This window comes from Camelus bactrianus, chromosome 13, assembly GCF_048773025.1.
Source record: "Camelus bactrianus isolate YW-2024 breed Bactrian camel chromosome 13, ASM4877302v1, whole genome shotgun sequence".
Lineage (NCBI taxonomy): Eukaryota > Metazoa > Chordata > Mammalia > Artiodactyla > Camelidae > Camelus > Camelus bactrianus.
In genome coordinates, this window is record NC_133551.1 from 60,958,208 (window position 1) to 60,977,560 (window position 19,353).

Sequence of the window (19,353 nt, forward strand, 5' to 3'; positions counted from 1 at the left end):
GGCGGGGCCTGGCGAGCGGCGGGAAGTCGCCCCGCACGCTTTCCGCCGCTCACTCCCTATTGGCCAGCCAGGCTCCGGGGGCAGGCTCCTGAGCAGATCCCTCCTGTGATTGGATAATATTAGCCTCGGGCCCGCCTCCAGCCGCGGGCTTGAAGGCGGGGTCTTGGGAAGTGGCCGGAGGCCAAGGCGAGTTGATGCTGGGAGCCGAGCAGCGGAGGTGGCGGGCATGGCCGGCCAAGACCGGACCCTCTTCGCGCGGCTCTTCCTGCTCAGGTTGCGCCTCCTGCTCGCTAACGCATTTCATTTTGTCCCCATCCACGAACGCTGCGGGGTATTTAATGCCGATTTTAATGGCGACGTCATACCCCTGCTCCAGGTCGTACTCCCCTCCGCATGGATCCGAGCACCTAACGGGACTCTTCCCCAATTTAAAATCTAGGGTGCTCAGTGCAGCTCACTACAGCGTATTCCTGCGTCGCTGTCCTCAGACCTCACACCAGAAACTTCATTAGTTTCCCGTCCCCTCAGGTCTCAATTCTTCAGCCTCCGTCCGGCCCCAGTGCCCCGGCAGAGGAACCTCCCAGCCGCCTTTGTGCTCATTTGACTTTCCCGGGATCAGACCAGTTTGGGGCCACCCTGCTTGAGAGAGCTGGACCCCTGACCTCTTTCCTGGAGTCACTGGCTCCGGACTCTTGCCTGCGGGCCAGATATCCAGCCCCATGGGAGGTGGGAGGTCAAGGTCTCTGTAAATCATACACCAATCCCTGTCCCGTCCCTCCGCAATAACTAGAAAAAAGACAGGAGTGTCACAGGGGAACTTTATTGAGAGGAAACAGGGTCACACCCAGCAGACATGCTTTCCCTGTCATTCGCTGCGTTGCGCAGGCACACACACACTCTCTCTCTCTTTCCCCTCTTCTCCAGCCTCTGCCACACAGTTCAGTTCTCAGCCACAAGGATGGGACACTCCTCACTTCCTAAGATCCAGAGGCAGCAGGGGCAGGAGGGGGCTGGGGCAGGGAGGAAGTGGCCAGGTTCAGGGGTGGGACCTGTGGGGGAGCAGAGAGCAGGCTTGGGTGGGATGACCAGTGGTCAGGAGCACCTGACAGCTGCATGAATAGTGGAATCCTCTGGCTCCTGGTGGCCTCAGCTCTGCTGGTTCCTCTCTGTGAAGCCTTTCTGGGCTGGGGCAGAGTGTTTGGAGAGAAGGGTCGGGCCTCCCACCCCATACAAGTCCTCTCTGCCAGGAGCCAGGGACTCGAGTGGGTAGGGCAGGGTAGGGAGGGTAGCAGGCGCGGCTCAGCTCTGGGGCTCCTCGGGAGCCTCGCCCCCCTCTTCCCCGGCGTTGTCGGCCGTCCACAGCGTCAGGTTGTCCCGCAGCAGCTGCATGATGAGGGTGCTGTCTTTGTAGGAGTCCTCGCTTAGGGTGTGCAGGTCAGCCATGGCCTCGTCGAAGGTGGTCTTAGCCAGCGAGATGGCCTCCTCTGGGCTGTTGGCGATCTCATAGTGGAAGACAGAAAAGTTCAGGGCCAGGCCCAGGCGGATGGGGTTGGTGGGCGGCATCTCCTTCTTGCTGATGTCCATGGCCTCCTGGTAGGCCGACCGGGCCGAGTCGATGATGCGCTTCTTGTCGTCACCGGTGGCCACCTCTGCCAGGTAGCGGTAGTAATCGCCCTTCATTTTCAGGTAGAAGACACGACTTTCAGCGTCACCGGCCTCCTTGATGAGGTGGGAGTCCAGCAAGCCCAGCACCGTGTCGCACACGCCCCGAAGCTCAGTCTCCACCTTCTCCCGGTACTCTCGCACCTCCGGGCCCTTCTCTTCCGAGCCCTCCTCATTGCCCTTCTGCTCAATGCTGGACAGAACCCTCCACGCAGCCCGCTGGCCACCCACCACATTCTTGTAGGCCACTGAGAGCAGGTTGCGCTCTTCACAGGATAGCTCCTCACCCTTTTCCACGGCGCTCTTCATGAAGGCTGCCATGTCCTCATAGCGTTCAGCCTGCTCTGCCAACTTGGCCTTCTGGATCAGACTGGCTCTCTCCATGGCTCTGGGGACAGACGACAGGCTGCAGGGTAACTGGCTGCCTCGGAACCAATGCAGGATTCTGTGCCTCTCCTGCTCTCTGCCTGCCTTTTGGCTGGAAGGCCAGGCCCAGAGGAGGGTGGGGAGGGGCAGAGGGCGGGACTAGAGCCCAGGACCTGCCTCCCTCTCCGCCCCACCCGCCACCCTTTCCGGCTCTTCCTTAAAGGTAAAAGGGCTGGGATGTGGGGGTGAGTCATCCGGACAGTCAGCAGGAGAAATTTGGGCGTTGGCCCCACCTGCACCGACACCTTTCCAGGCTTCAGGCTGCCCCCTTGTTCAGGGCTTCCATTACCTAATGGGTGCCCACATTAGGTAGCTGCCCCAGTTTCTCAAATCAGATCCTCCTTCACAGTGTCCTTCCAGGGGCTGAGAATGGCGTCAGCTTACCTGGCCACTGTGGATCTAGGCAGAGCTCATAAAGCCAGGTGCAGGAGGATGGGGTTCCTTCCGAATCCTGCCAGGTACGTTTCCTCCATTGGTTCTGGTGAGATAACTCATTGTTTAGGTGGGGCTGTAGTTTCCCAAGCACCTTCATACTCATGATCTAACTTAATCCCAGCTGTGTCTCTGTGAGATGGGCAGGACTGTGAATATTACTCCCACTGTAGGGATGGGAATACTAAGGCTCAGAGAGGGATGAGATTTGCTCAAGTTTCCACAGCTACTAAGTTTGGCTTCTCTTCCATCAAGGCTTTGACTTGTGAGCTCTAGGCTGTATTTAGAAGTGAGAGGCAGGAGTTCTCCCGAGTCTAACTGAAATGGTTCCATCCTCCGCCCCTCACGCCCCCTCAGGGTCCTGTCCCCTCTGAGCTCCCAGAATGCACAGGTGGCTGCTTTCAGGGTGCCACTTAATGAGGTGTTTAACGAGCGGCCTCTGACGCTCCAGCCCAGCCTTTGTAATTAGTCACTCAGTAGGTTTTTTGGATACCTTCCCCATTGCAGCACAATTTTCCCTTTCAAGTTGGTGGCCTGTTGCCACTTGTCTGAGGACTTACCCTCAGCCTCTCCGCGCCTGGTCACCTGCCTCCTCCCTCCAAGCTGCCTGCCGTCATGTATCAGTAGGGCTCACAGAGGGTGAGGACCCAGCTCACTGGCTGTCCCACTTTCCTGCCTGACTCAGCCCGCCCTCTGTCAGAGTCTGGGAAGCAGGCCACCTGGGTGCTCAGCCCAGTTTGATTCCCCAGGGGAGGACACTAGCAACTGGGGAGAGAGACGGGACCGAGAAAAAGGAGGTGGCCATGACAAACCATTTCGTTTTATAGGGCAGCAGTCCCAGCTGAGTGCTGCCTCCCCAAGCCTGCCTCTCAGAAGTTTCCCTGCCCCTTCCCTTTGACCATGGCCTCACCTCTGACCCCTGGCAGAGGCCTCAGAGATGGAGACTTCTCTGTTGCCAATCTTCTGTCCCTGTTTGCTGGGGTGCTGTCTTCGTGTCAGCCAAGAATTTCACCTAAAGCTGTTGGCACTGCACCTATGAGGGTGGGTTCCTGCTTTTCTGCTCCACGCCTAGCCAAAGCTCAGACGGGGCTCACAGGTGGGGCTCCCCTCACTGGGATCCAGCCAATTTAATCCTTGAACCAGGACCATTTCACAGGCTTGTCCCTCCCTGGTTCTTCTTGGTGTCTGAACACCCACCATCCCCTCCTGGAAGGAGGCTGGGCTTAGGCCAGAACTCTGAGGCTCAAAAATGAGATCTGCTTCTTTGAAGGAAAAGTAGGGACATGTCTGGGCTGATGTTACAGGTTTTCCAAGGAAGCAGAAGGGATTTTCGACTTGACGTCCTGAAAGCTTTGCTTAAAACAGATTACTGACACAGAAAAGGATGGAAAGGAAATACACTAAAATATAAATTTACAGAGCATACCTTTAGGTAGTGGGATTTCAAGTGTTTTTTTTCCTTCTGATTTTCCTATTATTTTCAGGTTATCAATGGGGAATGTGTATTATTTTTCTATGAGAGACAGAATGGCGTAGTATCTTTGGAATCAGACGGCCTGGGTTCAGTTCTTACAAGCTGTTGTGGTTTTGGCTAAGTGACTTAACCTCCATAAGCCTCAGTTTTCCTAAGTATCAAATGGGGCTCATGAGGATTCAATGAGTTGATGGAAAACACTTAGTAGAGTCGATGGTAACTATTACTATCATGTGAAAAAATCCATCCAATCTTAGAATTATAAACATATACACTCCAAGCACTAACATGGAGCTGGTTTCTATGAAATAAGGAAGGGCCCCAAACCAGGCCTCAAGCTGAAAGCCAGACCCTGCCCAGCTGGAAAGATGACTATTAATGGTCAGAAGCACTCACCCAGTGCTGCCTCCTCCCTCTCCAGCTCAGACATTCCTCTGACCTATGCAGGCCCTGGGCCCTCAAGGACCTTCCTTTGTACTAGTCATCCAGCCCAGGCTTTCCCAAGTCCTGGGGGAAAGCTGGAGATCCCAGAACACTAGAAACCTGGAAGGCAGGGCCTGGTAGGCCTAGGAATTTTGGAGCTGCTCTGTCCCAGAGGAAGCATTCCCTTCCTACCACTCAAGCCAGGAGACCTGGTGGTGGTTCACACCACAAGCTCCATGCCCTCAGCACAGCACTGAGCAAGGGAAAGGAAGCCTCTTCACTCTTTCCCCTCCCTTGCGGAAGCTCAGGGATGAATGTGGGAGCCAGGCTGCTTAACACCTCCTGCCCGCTCTGGCCTGTCGATCCTGACTCAGTTCCTGTCTCAGGTACCTCCCTTTGCCTCCAGGCCTCCATTTCCCAAGTCCGGGAGCCCAGGCAGACAGGAGGCAGCAGGCCCTGGCAGGGCATCGAGTTCCACCATCAGCCACCTGAGTCAGCAGGACAGGAGCTGGGGCTGCAGCCCAAAGGGGCTTTTCTCATCCTGCCTGCTACCTCCCCCGCTTCTATACAGCATCCATGCTACCAGCAGGATCAAGGCCTCTGGTCCTATAGGAAACCAATCTTTCTTAGCTGATAATAACAGGCTTTGAAGGGTTGTGGCATAGAGATGGCAGCAACCAGTTGCTACCTACCTTCATTGATAACAGGACAGGGCTCTGATTGCAGCAGGAGGCACTCTGGTTAGATTCCAGAAAGAACTTCCTAGGAATTTTTTCAGTCTGAGAATGATCAAATTAAACAGGTGACTAGAGGAAACTACGGCACCTTCTCCCCCTGGTTAGTTGTGAACAAGAGCTCAGTTATTCAGCCAAGAACTCACTCTACTAGTTGGTTGCCTCTGGGAGAGATACTAGATTACTTTTAAGTGACTCAGCTATCCTGAGTTTTTTTCTCCAAGGCACCGCTGTTTGAAGTATCCTGTATGTCCTAGACCTCTCCAGTCTAGGATAAAGTATGGTATTATTGGAAGGAGAATGGAATAAGGTCTGCGTGTGGGACTGCATCCCAGCTCCGTTATAAGGCCTTGAGCAGGTCCCTTCCTGCCTTTTGGCCTCAGTTTCCTCATTAGTAAGAAGAGGCCAGCACAGATCACCTCTAAGCCCCCTGCTAGCTCTGAACAACGTTCTCTAATTTCAGGGTTCCTCCCTCTGAGAGCTCCTCCCCCCCATTCATTCCTGTGTGGTGCAGAAAGGACAGAGGTCGGGGCAGAGATCAGGCTCAAATTCTGGATTTATCAGCTGGGAGACCCTGGGCAACTCGTGCCTTTCTTGAGCCTCAGTGCCCTCATCTGTAAAAAGGCTGACATCGCCTTCCTCATCGGTTTAGGGAAAAGAACGAGGCTGGCATTTGGCAAACCTGTGCTAAGTGGCCGCTGTAATTATTTTTTAGCTCTTAGCACACAGCACGTATCCCGATGTGGGAACAGCTGCAGACAGGGAAGGGTCCATGAGACTGTTACTCTGGGCTGGGCTTAGTTCAGGGGTGTGGAGTTAAACCCTCTGTCCCAGCCTGGGCTGGGACCATTCTGAGTTCAGAAGTCAGCCAAGGCTTGAACGTCTGTAGAACTGAGTCCAGAAGTTCTGGAAGAACAGAGTAAAGATGATACTAGCCACTCTGCCTGTGTCATTCTGGTTTCACTGCTCTACTTTTTAAAAACCTCCAGAACAGCAATGACCAGCTGACAAAGCTAGCGGTGAGGGTAAGCCAGGTGTTATCCTGCACACTCAGCACAGGCCCCACCCCTTGGACCCCAAAGTAAAGGTGGCACCAGACAGCCAAGGTTATGGCAAGAAGAGGGAAATCTTTATTTTGGTTAAAAAAGGTACAGGACAGCAGACAAGCAGCCCCCAGCCATGGGCTCAGCAGATTTCCTAGGCCTGGCCCCATTTCCTTTTGTTCCTCTGAAGAACATGGGACTTTCAGGGCTAGGTCAGTCCCTTGGTGCCTGGAGCAAAGGGTACAAGCACCCTCCTTACATCCTACCTGCTTTGGGGGGTGGGGGTGAGGGTGCCGTGGGAACAGTGTCAAACCAGCTGTGCTTAGAACAGTCACCAAACTTGTTCAGCAGCGTCATCAACACCCCAGACGGCTCCTGAAGAAACCTGCTCGGCTTGACTAAGGCTATGCTTGATTCTGGGGGTGGGCAGGCTGTAAGGCAGGATTCCTAGAGTCTTGACAACTTACAAATCTGGGGAAGGGGAAGGAAAGTGGAGGAGGGGAGGGCGAGTTTCAGCATAGTATTACATCATTGTGCTGACAGCTGCTTTATGGCTTTCTACACTCTGGCTGGCATGGAGTAGGGGTCAGGGCAAAGAGGCCAGCCCCTGCCTTCTATGGGGGGCCCTAGAGAGCACACAGTGGGGCAGACCCTGTAGGCACAGACGGTGGCAGATGGGCCACAGGTTAGGCAGGTGGAGGTGCTGGGTGCCTGGCTCCCCCCAGGCCACTCCTGGAGAGGCAGAGAGCAGCGGTCCTCAGGAGGTCCTTAAGCCCCCGCACATACTGGAGATCCCGGGCAGGACAGCAAAGAAGGAGAAGAGAGAGGGTTAGCAAGACTGGGAGGAGGGAGGAAGCCTGTAGGGGTGCCGGTGGGGAGAGGTGTTGCCTCTTCCCCACAGAAGGGCCAAGGCTTGGGCAGCAGGCAACGAAGCAGGAGAGAAAACGGGCAGGTGAGAGAAAGCTCAGCAGGGACAGAAAGCCAGGACACAAGTGTTAGTGATCGAGGGCCCCTACACACCAGGACACCACCAGAACAGGCCCCAGCACCTCCGAGCAGGTGCACCATCCTCTCCCCGACCTCACCCTTCACCTCCTGCTCCAGCTGGACAGCTGCTTTGCACGAAGCTGCTTCCTCAGTCCAGATTGGGGCTGGGCTCTTAGCCCTGCCCCCATGTCCCACTCCTTCTGCTTAGGGGGAACCCTGGGGGCCCTACCGGCGCCAGCACACACACCACACCACACACCAGACAGATGAATGGGCTCCATGGGGTTGGTGAGGCATGCGATGAGGATGAGATGGTGTGTGAGGGGAGCGGGCAGTGCTGGCTGACGGGGGAGATACGGTCTTACCAGCTAACCCTCTGCAAAGAGGCCTGTTAGCTCCCCTCAGGCTGTGCAGGAGATGGCAAAATCCTGACAGGTGTCCTCCTGGGGGAGATACCAGAGAGGTGGGCCAGTGTTATGAGTTGTCTGGCTGGGCTCTGCTGCCCTGGTAGGGGTGGGGGCAAAGGAGGCTCTGGCTCTCAATCTAGAATCTACTGTCTTATAAACATTTTCTTAGCTGAGTAGTCACCGGGAATCAGAGTGAAAAGGCAACAAGGAAGAACTTAGGGGTTTTCAAGCCCCCGAGGCAAGGGGAGGTAGACAGGAGGAAGAGGGGACAGGATGGCCTTTTCTTACACGCCTGTGGGGGCCAAGCGGCAGCCCCCTCTGCTTTGCCTCCAGCAGACACACTCCAGCCAGGAGAGGAGAATGGTAGCCAGATCACTGGGCTGCCGGCCTTCTCTCCATCTCCCCAGGAAAGACCAAGTCTGGCTGAAAGAATAGAGGGCTGCCAGTTGGGGCCTCAGCAAAGGAAGAGCAAACAAAAACCAAACCAAAGCAAATTAATTCTTAAAAACAAAAATTTTATTACAAACAGGAACAAAGGATACTGGCTTAAATAAAAGGCAGGTAGGAGTCCCCTCCTCTAGCCAGCTTCCTCCCCACCTCCTAAGGCCACTGCAGCGTGGCCCAGGGCCCTGAGGCTGGGATGAAGCTCATTCTCCCGGAGGGGACCCTCTGTGGCTGCCACTTCTGCCTGTGACCCACTAGCCTCTGGAGCGAGGAAAGACAAGATGTGGGGACTTCCTATGTCACTTTCCAAGAGCTTCAGCCCACCTGAAGGGCCAAGAAAGGGGACAGAGGGACAATTTCCTATCTATTTTGACAAGAAACTATGGCTCCCAGCAGAAGAGGGACATCCTCTAAGTTTCTGGCCTAGATTTAAGCCAACCTGCACTTGTCTCTTGGCCCACCCTGTTCCTTCCTTCCTTCCTATTCTCCGGAGGGAGGCCTCTGATGCTCCCATGCTCTAGCCACCCCCCAATGCTGGGCCTCATACTCAGACGTTGGAGAAAGGGGTGTGGCGTGTAGGATGGCAGGCACTCCCCACAGCCACTACCCCATCCACCTGACCAGGCTTCAGCCTGTCTGGGCAGGTCCCAGCAGGAAGCCTGACCTGGGGGCTGGGTGGCTGAGTCCCAGCCACAGTTTGTCTGAAGTCTTTGGAGGAGGGAAAAATAGGAGGATGGGGCTGAACTGCAGAGGGAGCCCAGGGGTCGCTTGTTACCAATGCACACATTCCCTGTCCCTATGGCTCAGGCTGCTTTTGCTGCTGCCACCGCAGGCTTACACCCGAGGGGGATGGCAAGGAGTAGGGCAACCCAGGGGATGTGGGGGAGTGGGAGCCAACCACATTCATACGAGGGCACGCGTGATCACACACACACACTCACTCACTCACAGCCAGAAGGTCTCTTGTAATAAACCTATTAAAAGCAAGTTGCCTTCTGATAATCCTTAATCTGGTACTACACAGATAGCAATGTGGCTGACTTGTTTCTTCTTCCATTTAAAAAATGCTATATAGAAAAGAGGTCTATAAAATTGTGCAAAATACCCAGCATTAATAAACCCGTTTCAAGTATTGCCAGCATGAATATAACCTGACCATCCCCAGACCTGACTTGGGAGAGGTGGGGGGGCCAGGCTGGGCGCTTGGAAAACCCTCCATGGGCAGAGAGGGGGCAAGACCCCCACTTCCTAGTGTGCTGCCCAGGAATTATGCAGGAGCTGAGGTCTTGGGTGCCTGGCTGGCTGGTCTGGCTTCCTCTGACACAGGCTCCCCCCTACCCACCCGAACTCTGCCCTCTCTATCTGGAGCCCCAGCTCTAGCCTATTGGCCAACTCCATACAAAAATAAAAAGAAAAACGGAAGAAAGAACAACGGTCATCACAAAAAGAATGAAGGAGCCCACAAACCAAAGCAGCCCAAGGAGACGTGCTCTCCCATGGCCTGCTGTCCAGAGTGCACTGCTCCCTGGTCCTGATTCACCCCCTGGACCCCGGCTCAGCAGAGCCCGCCAGCTCCCCACCTGGGAGGCGTCACACACAGTCCACACCCTCACTCACACAGGGCTCGCCCAGGCACAGCAGAGACTCAGCGTGGCCCCCGGGGCACCTCAGGGGCCCTGGCCTCCCTCCTGTCACTCCTGCCGCTGATCAGGTGGGGGAATCTAGGGCCGAAGGCCATGGGAACCCAGTTTGGGGAGCAGAGGGTACAGCCACGGCACAGTGTGGGGAAAGCCACGCGGGGTAGGAAATAAATACGAAAAGACTCAGAAAGTCTTTGGCGGCTCTGCTTCCCTCGAGTGGAATGGGGAGGGTCCTGGCAGGTGTGGAGGGCGGCAGGTGAGTGCAGAGGGGCAGACAGGCCAGCGGGTGGCAAGTACTGAGCCCAGTTCAGGGGTGGCCTCCTACCATGCTGGCGTTGGGCTTGGCTCCGCAGGCTGGCTCATCGCTTCTGATGGGTGATGGCAACACGGTGTCAGACTGCACAAATCCCCTCCGGTCAATCAGGCTTCCAAAATACAAGAGGGGACACATGAGGGCCCTGCCTGACGCCAGGGCTCCAGGCTGGGTGCTGGAAGGCAGAGTCCAGGAAAGACCCAGCCCTAGAAAGGCTAAGGAAAGGAGAGCTGCTCTCCAGTTGGGAGCTCAAGACCCTTCCTTTCTGGAAAAGCCCTCTCTGTACTCTGAATACCTGGCTTTTGGCCACAGAATTTATCCACTGTTAATTCAAATTGTCCAGCTTTCTGTTGGGCTCCCAGGCGGTGGGTAAGAGGAAAAGCAAGGATGAAAGGACAATGGGAGATAATGAGATTCCTACTGTCCCTTCCCCCAGGGCAGAATGGGTGACAGGCATATTGGGTGGGAGGAAGTGGGATGGTGTGGGGAAGTCTTAGCCACAGTGTCCACTGCACTTTAACTCCTGATCTGGCACTCTGGCACCCCCTGGTGTCAGGAAAGATCGGGCACTTCCCAGCAGGGCTGAGCCACCAGGGCTCTCTTCTGCCAGAAGGGAGACGGAGGCTGCACCCAGCCCAGCCATCACCACCAGAAGGGCAGTGTCGCTCAAGCATGGCGAAAACATTAATTGTGGATATCCCTGGGGAGTAAGATTACATGTGATATCTAATACTCCTCTTTTTAACATTTTGTACTTCATTTTCTTCTACAATGAGCAAGTGATTACAAATTACGGCTCTCTACAGAATTCCTTTATGTGACAAGCACCCCGAGTGCATTCAACAGGGGATGGTAGACAGAGGGTGTCTGTGGTGGGGGGAGAGATCTGTTGATTTAAGCACCTCTTTGAGAGGAGTGGACTCACAGGGCCACCCCCCACTGGCCAGGCCAGGACCCGTGACCTCGCCTGCAGCTCCTGGCTTACCTGGGAGGTAGGGGGCCGCAGAGCACAGCACAGCAGTTGGTGATAACACTTTTATGGCTGTAGGGGTTGACAGAGGCCTCACCGCCTCTCTTGTTGGACCACGAGCCTTTGATCTACAAGCAGGAAGGAAGTCTCTGGGTCAGGTATCTCCCTTCATTTCATTTTTTCTGGATGGTGGGGAAAATTGGTGAATTCTGAAACCAATTCTGGCTAGACTACTGGAGGGAACATGCCTTTAACCCAGGCCATTTAGTGAATGTGGAGGATTGTTGGGTGTTGGGGGGCACCCAGAAGAGGCCCTAACTGAAACAGAAGACAGAGCAGAGCCAAACAGAAGCTTCCAAAAGAAGTTTTTTGGGTGCATCCTTCCTTCTATGGCCTGCCACCTAAGAAGGAGGATAGTACAGGGCTCAGGCTGACCTGACCGTGAACTCTGGCTCTGCCACAGACTCATTGCATGACCCTGGACAGATCACCACTTCTCTGAGTCTCAATCCTCATTTGAAAAATAGGGGAATCTCTGACAACACTCTGGGAGAATTAGATGAAATCTTGCCCACCTCTAGCTCAGTGAAGCCAGCTATCAAAGGCACTGAGGAGATGAGCAGAAAAGGATACCTGTATGACTTTAACCCAGAGTTTTCCAAACTTACTTGGCCATGACACCCTTTTTTGCTTAACTCCTAGCAATATCCTGCAGAACCAGCCCCAGGAAACCACCTTGGGACATGCTGGCTGATATCATTTCTGCTCTGTGCCAATTACCTAGCACATGATACCCTATCATGCATGTTAAGTTTTGCTCCCCTGAATGGCAGGCTGAGGTCAAGAAATGTATTTTTTGTTGGACAATGGGCCTCGGAGCAGTATCCTATGGTGGCCCTGGAACAGATGCTCTTGTTTCCTTTTTTTTACTGTTTGGGAGGACAGGAAGGGGAGGTACATCTGGCCCAGGGTTGAACACACAGTGGGTGCTAAAACGCTTGCTGGTAGTGAACTACAAGGCAGGTCAAGAGGGTTGATAGAGCCCCACGCTTCTATCCAGGCCGCCCCCCTCACTAAGGATGCCTCAGAGAGCCCCAGGACACCCTGAAACCATCACATCTCTGCTGTGAGACACCCTGAGAACTTGTGCAGTGCGGTGGGGCCCTGAGAGCATGACCATGGCTTCTGGACCATTTCTGCTCTGTCTATTTCCAGCTGTGTAACCTCGGGGCAAGTCACTCAGCCATCAAATGGAGAAAAAGCATCCCTGTTCCTTCTGCTTCAGAGTTGGCAAAAGGACCCAAAGAGATGATGGAAACTCAAAGAACTCTAAAAATGGTAATAAGCCAGCCAAATGTAAGCTGGTTATGGTGTGAGTGCTGTTCTTACAGGGACAGGGAGAAAGGAACCTCAGGACCCTGGGAGCCTGCATGAGAGCTGAGGCATGTGGGGGCCTTGGGAGCCTGCACTGGGTCTCCCAGGGCCCAGCTGTGAGCACTGGAAGGAGGTGTCTGGCTGCCTCACATCTCTGCCCATGTCTTCCTGGCAGTGTGAGAGTCAGGGCCCACTGCAGCCCCTCCAAGCTCCCTCAGGCCTGCCTCCTTCCCACGATCCAGCCCAGTTCCAGCCTTACTCACATCTTCATTAGTCGTCAGGTTGGAGGCGACGAGGTAAGTGTGAAACCCTGAGAGGCCCAGGATGGACCAGATGGAGAAAAAGCAGATCACCAACTCCAGCACAGTGAGCAGGACAGTCAAGGACTCAGAGACCAGGGCTCGGAGCCTCCCCTGCGCCTGGGAGCTTGCCTTGCCCAGACTTTCCCACCTGTCCTTCTGTGGAGTTACTTCCTGTGGCCCAGTCACCACTTCTCAGGAGATCACTTCCTGGGCCCCAAGGAGGGTTGGGGAGGCCCCCAAGAGCAGGATGAGCCCAGGGTGACAGACGGTAGAGGGAACTGAGGATTCCAAGTACCAAGAGCTGTGGACATGGCGTGGTCCAGGGAGCCTGGCCTTAAGGGAGGACAGGGGCTGTGGCTCCTGAGGGTTCTCGGCCATCCCAGCCCCACCACAGCCCATTCAGAATTGGCTCTACATCATCCCTTCTGTTTACAGGTGTGGGGACTCGCCTCAGCTAAGGGGGTCCCACCAGGTCCCACCAGGGCTCCCCCTAGCTGACAAAGGATATCTCGCTGGTGTCTCCTTCAGAGTGGAGAGGAAGTTGCTTCCCTGAGAGCCTAGGGAGGAAGAAACAAGAGTGACCACAGCCCCTGTGACCCACAGCTGAGCTTGCCCGCTTCTCCTCCCGCTTGCCCCGACCCCACCCCCACTCCACCCCCAACTCACGCAGCGTCAGGTGGGTGACCACACAGGCGAAGATGAAGGCCGTCAGGAACGAGAGGGAGAGGATAAACGCATAGAAGAAGCGGTAGTTCCGTCTCCCCACACAATTTCCTACCCAGGGGCAGTGATGGTCAAATCTCTCTAGAAGAGTCAGGGGAGTTGCGTTAAGGCCGGCCTGGCCTGCAACTAGCACAGGTGTTTAGAGGCCTCTTGCCACAGCTGGGGCGCCCCCCACAACCCTCTCCACACCCACCAACTCTCAGTTCCTCGACACTCCCAGCCTCTGGTCCTTTGCGCATGGGTTCCCACTGCCTCACACATTCTTCCCCGTCTCTCGACCTGGTTCAGGGTTATTCTTCCTTCATGTCTCGGCTGCAAGGCCAACTCCAGACAAGGCGAGGCCCCTCTTATCGGCCCTGCTGCCCTGGCACTTATCCTTTGCAGCACTTTGCCCACATATTCACATAAGTTACATACTTCTTTACAATTAGTGAGCTGGCCAGTTACCCCTAGTCAATTGTAAGCTCCATGAGAAGGCCTGAGCTGAATCCCAGAGTTTGGCAGTGCCTGGTATAAAGAAGATCCATAAAAAGTTGCTGCTGCCTGGCCCACCATCCTGGCCACATGCCAACAACCAATGACCCCTGCCTCTTGCTCTAGAACTAGAGGGTCAGAGAGGGGCTGGGCCACTATGTAACTTCTGGAGAACCGGCATCAGAGGCTCGGGCAGAGGGCTGAGCTCACACCAGCACTATGTCCCCAGAGGGTGGAGCCACACCCAGACAGGTGAGGAAAGTCCCCTGTGGGAATGTGGGTTATAAGCCCGCTGCAGGCCAGCGCCCTTCACAGGGGGTGGGTGGGGCAGATTCTCAGGGATGAATGACGCCCACTGAGTCACCCACTTCACTGCCTGCCATCCCAGGGTGTTCCCCACTGTTCTCTTGCTCAGGGAGCGCTGAGCTAGCATGATGAGCTCACCGCCCTGGGGACTGTGCACAGTCACTGTGGCTCAGCTCACCTGAGTCCTCTCCCATAGCCCTTCCCTTACGACACCCTCCCGGGGACACACCCTCGGTCCCCATCAGAGCTGCCTGGTCTCTGGAGAGCAGGGAGAGGGGACAAAACAGCCTCTGGTTCCCCAGCAACCACTGCAGTTGTGGGTCAGGAGCTTAGCTTCCAATCCTGGCTACATCCTCTCCACCTCACCAGCTTAAACTCCTCTGTTCCCAAATTCTCATCCCTCCAAATCCTGGGAAATAGATCAAAGTCTTTCAGTATAGCTGGCCTTGGGCCACTGGATCATAAATCAAACATATCTGGAATGTCACTGTTCCAGTCTCTGGTTCCTGGGAATGTGGCCCTACTGAGGACCAGGCTGAGGCCTGGGAGAAAGGTTCTGGGTGTCTCTGTGTCCACCCTCTACTAGAGCTATGGGGTGGAAATACACCAACCCTGGGCTGAAGCCAAGACACCACTGGTCACACTGAGAGCCCCTCCCCACAGTCCCTCCATAGTCAGAGCAAATCGGTGAACCAGACTTCTTAGTCAGTCCTGGATATTTCAGACACCTTCCTGCCCCCCATGAGTGACTCCCCTGTCTCCAGGGCTCTGTCTCTCTCAGGATTCCCCCCATCCCTCCCTGCTGCCTCCTACTTACCCACACAGTTGTCACAGACACTGCAGTGTGAGGTCCGGGGCGGCCGAAACATCTTGCAGGTGAAGCAGTACTTCAATTTCACCACCTGCCCATTGATCATCACCTCCCGGGTCCGAGGGGGTGGCCGGTACGTGGAACTGCCTGTGTTGTCTGAGAGTGGGAGGAGAGATAGATGGGGGATGGCCAAGCCCAGAGCCAGGAGCCCCAGGCAGGAGAAGCCAGTGCTGCCTGGCTGGGACAAGAGAAGCCTCAGGGAAGCTGTTTCTGGGCAACATTGCAGCAAAATGCCTGCTGAAGGTGGGGACAAATCTCAAGAGCTGCTACCACCACCTACTGAGACCTGCTATGTGTCAAGCACTGTGCTAAAGCTTAACACCTGCTCACACATCGCTCTAAATTGGAGAAGGAGATCCAGAAGGCTTAGTGAAGTTTATCTGCATCTAAACAAGCCTAGATTTAAGTTCCAGTCTCCAGAAGGTTGAGGAGACAGAGGGACAAAGTAAACAGTGAGAGTAAAGCTATGAGGAGAAAATCAGATCCAGAATGTGGAAAGTCTGCAAGACCACTGGCCTGCTCTCTAACAAAAGTCAGTGTCAATATTGTACATCAACTATACTTCAATTAAAAAAAATTTTTTTAAGTCAATGTCACTTACAAAAGGAGAGAGGAGATGGTTCTAAATTAAAAGAGATTTAAGGGGGAAGGTACAGCTCAGTGGTAGAGTGTGTGCTTAGCAAGTATGAGATCCTGGGTTCAATCCCCAGTACTTAAAAAAAAATTAAAAAAACAAAACACAGCAACAAAAAAGATTTGGAGGGCAATGGGGATAAAAATGACTACAGATTAGAAATTTGGGAGATACTAATTTTCCTTGATGTGATAATGGAATTGTCATTATGTAGGCGGCTAGTCTTAAATTTTGAAGAAACATGCTAAAGTATTTATGGGTAAAGTGTCTATGATGTGTATAATTTACTATAAAAAGGTTTAATAAGAACTATATACATATGTGTCTGTATCTGGACAAAAGACTCAAACAGGTATTTCATAAAAGAAGCTGTTCAAATGGCTAACAGACACATGAAAAGGTGCTCATACTCATTAGTCATCAAGGAAATGCAAATTAAAACCACAATATGCTACCAACACATATGCACCAGAATGGCTAGAATGGAAAAAAGAAATATATATCTATATATCTATAGATACATAGAGATAGAGATAGATATAATCTCAAGTGTTGGCAAAAATGTAAAGCAACTAGAACCCTCATATGACCACTATGGACAACTGCTTGGCACTAACTACCAAAGCTCAGCACACAGATCCCAGCAACCGCACTCCTAGGTATCTTCTCAGGAGGAAAGTGCATGGATTGACATGCACCAAAAGCCATGCACAAGAATGTTCATAGCAACAATTCTCAAAACACCCAAAATCTGGAACTACCCAAACGCCCATCAACAGCAGAGTAGATAAAAAATTACAGTATAGTCACACAATGGCACTTTATATAGCAATGAGAACTAGTGACCCTCGACTACACACAGCAACATGAATGAATCTTACAGACGTTATGTGAAGTGGGGAAAAAAAAACACTGCAGATGTAAGAGCACAAAATGTTCACCATCAGGCAGAAGTAATCTATGGTGTTAAAAGTCAGAACTGTGGTTATCCTTGGAGGGGTGACAGAGATGAGAAAGGGGGTATTCTTGGGACACCCCTGTTTCTTGATCTGGGTACTGATTATGTGTGTGTTCCAACTGTGAACCCTCAACAAACAGAACATTTATGATTTGTACACTTCTGGTAAGCTTGTTGTATTTCAGTAAAAACCTAAAAAAAAAAAAAAAGGAAAAAGAACAAAACAGAAGTAACTAATCTGAAGTCACAAGGTAGGTATGCTGTCAGAGCAGGAATCTGAACCCAAGTCTGCCATATGCAAAGCCCACAATTCTATCCACTGAGCCTCTTGGTACCCCAGGCCACAGAGGACCAACGTTCCCGAGAGCAGTGGCTCCTTCCTAGACAGAATCCCGAGAGTCGCATGGGGCTGCCTGTGATCCCCAGCCCTTAGCTATGTTCCCAGTCTTCACTTCCACTGGATCAACTCCCCAGATAGTATCTCCAGTTTGGCCTCTTGCCCTCAACGATTACTTACTGAGTGCCCACAATGTGCCAGGCCCTCTTCTGGGCACTTGGCATATACCAGTGAGGCTGACTCACGTCTCACATTCCTAGCTACCAAAGAGACTTGTGCTAGGCTGTTTCACCGCCACCTCAACCGGGGCGTGCTTAAACTGGAACTAAGCATCTGAGCATCTCTTCCTTGGCAATGGCAGCATGGTCAAGGCAGGGGGTTTGAGGCCAATGGACACACTCTGAAAACTGGTTTTGCCACTAACTGGTTGTGTGTGAGACTGCAGTCAAATAAACTTTTCTGATCTTCAGTTTTCTCATCTGTAAAATGGGAATAACAGGTAGAGTGGAACATGAATTCTGGCTCCACCTCTTACTAGTTGGGTTTCTCCTGATGATATCACTTGCTAGATGTGCGGCAAGGCAAATTATTTAAACCTTCTGTGCTTCTGTTTCCTCAACCACTGAAATGGTGATAAGAGGAGAATCCACCTCATAGGGCTGTTGTGAATATTAAATGAATTAACACATGTGAAGCAGCACAAAGTGTTTAAGAAGTGTGCACTGTTACGATCAGCTCATAGAATTACTGAGCAAAAGGAGGGAAAGAGAACAGTCACTGAGTGCTACTATATGCTGAGCACTCTGCATACATTCTCCCCTTGAACCCTGATCACATTCCTGGAGGTAAGATTATCACCATCATCTCCAGGTTACAGTTAAGGAGACTTTTCAGGGAGGTTAAGTGACTTACCCAAGGCCACACAGCTAATAACTGGCAGAATCAGGATGTGAAGCCAAGTTCCCAAAGCCTGAGTGTGAGGTCTTTCTGTAAATTTTACAGTGTCATAATGAGTGTTATTTTTCCCCACTTGGTTCCTTCTTTCTGCTGATGGCATAATCCTAAGGGCTGGAAAGAACCTCAAAGAGCATGTAACACAGCCCCTGGCAAGTAGCAGATACATGGTAAATGTCCCTTCGCTGACTGCCTCTGTTGTAACTCCTTCAGTTTCAAATGAAAAAAGGCCCAGAGAGGACAGGAGATTTGCCCAAGGTCACACAGCCAGTGAGTGGCAGAGGCAGGGGAATCCAGTTTGGAGTCTCTTTGCAGACTAACCCTTCTCCCTCATCCCTGCCTGGCCAGTCGCTGGGTTTGGTCAGGTTCTTCCCTCATAACCTGTCACTCTTCCAGTCCCAACACCCAACCCAGACCAGGTCTGTGTCACCGAACAGCTTCCCCAGAAGACTCCCTGCTCCCAGACCCTCTGCCTTTCAGCCCCTCTTGCACACACTGTCATATTCCTCTAAATAAGCCCTTTCAAGTCACTTCCCAGCTCAAAAACTTCACTGACCTCCTCTAAAAAACAAGATAAAGGACAGACTTCTTGTCCTGATGTTAGGGCCCTCCACATTAAGGCCCAAGCATCATTCCCAGCCTTCCTCCCACTACCCTTCCCCAGCTTTCTGCCCCTGTTCCCGAGCCCCGGCCCTCCCTTCTCTCTGCTCACCAGGACTCGCCTGGGCCCTGTCAGCAGCCTCTTTGACCAAGGCAGCCTCGGGGGCTGTGAGGCCTCGTACATGGCGCCTGAACACACTCACTGCTCCATGCTGAGTTGTGACAGGACAACTGTGTGTGTAAACTGTCTCCCCAGCTGGGCCCTAAGTCCCTTGAGAGCAGGGACAGTGGAATAAACAGGCAGTCCTGGGCCTATAAACTATGAGGCAGCAGGCAAAGAGGAGAAAAAACATCTTCTGGATGCAGGCAGGCCTGGAGTACAAATCCTGACCCTTCCGTTTATGAGCTGGTACCCTTGAGGAAGTTGCTTAACCTCTGTGAACCTGCTGTTGCATCTGTAAAAGCAGACAAATGGTGGGGAGGGAACAGCTCAGTGGTAGAGTGTGTGCTTAGCATGCACGAGGTCCTGGGTTCAATCCCTAGTGTCTCCATTAAAATAAACAAACAAACAAATCTAATTACCTACCCTGCCCCCAAAAATGTTTTAAAAATTAAAAAAAAAGTAGACAAATAACAACTACCTTGAAGGATTGGATGAATCAGGAACAGTATCCATAAAGGAAGTGGAATTCGGTGAGTACCTACTAGTAGATGTTTTTATGAGAGGCAGCAAGGCACAGGCTCTGGAGTCTGAAACATTGGGTTGGAATCCTAGTTTTGCTACCCACTTGCTACTTTAGGAAGTGCCTTCACTTCTCTGAGCCTCAGTTTCCTCAACCATAAAATGGAGACAAGAGGGTCTCAA

General features: G+C 52.9%; 2 protein-coding genes across 7 annotated transcripts in view; both read right to left on the bottom strand.

The window, feature by feature from the left end:
• Positions 1-804: 804 nt before the first annotated feature.
• On the bottom strand, positions 805-2,148 carry SFN (stratifin). The gene has a single exon (XM_010948002.3). It carries the CDS (start codon positions 2,044-2,046, stop codon positions 1,300-1,302), a length of 747 nt encoding a protein of 248 aa, XP_010946304.1. The 5' UTR covers positions 2,047-2,148; the 3' UTR covers positions 805-1,299.
• Positions 2,149-2,269: 121 nt separating this feature from the next.
• Positions 2,270-19,353, bottom strand: part of ZDHHC18 (zDHHC palmitoyltransferase 18) — a 30,255-nt gene continuing 13,171 nt past the window's right edge. Inside the window, exons 3-10 of one of the 6 annotated variants that reach the window (XM_045511408.2) lie at positions 14,952-15,101; positions 13,298-13,435; positions 13,140-13,188; positions 12,593-12,695; positions 10,971-11,083; positions 9,998-10,097; positions 5,110-5,196; positions 2,270-2,566 (exon numbers count right to left, since the gene is read on the bottom strand). In XM_045511408.2, coding sequence (XP_045367364.2) covers positions 2,432-2,566; positions 5,110-5,196; positions 9,998-10,097; positions 10,971-11,083; positions 12,593-12,695; positions 13,140-13,188; positions 13,298-13,435; positions 14,952-15,101 — 875 coding nt within the window. In that variant the 3' untranslated portion in view covers positions 2,270-2,431. Of the gene's footprint in view, positions 2,567-5,109; positions 5,197-5,229; positions 6,980-7,546; positions 7,625-8,082; positions 10,098-10,970; positions 11,084-12,592; positions 12,696-13,139; positions 13,189-13,297; positions 13,436-14,951; positions 15,102-19,353 lie in introns of those variants that run through there. The other 5 variants (XM_045511414.2, XM_045511413.2, XM_045511409.2 and 2 more) reach the window with 5 other exon arrangements.

Excerpts from the sequence above, each read along its gene's own strand:
- SFN (XM_010948002.3), bottom strand. The coding sequence starts at position 2,046 with ATGGAGAGAGCCAGTCTGATCCAGAAGGCCAAGTTGGCAGAGCAGGCT.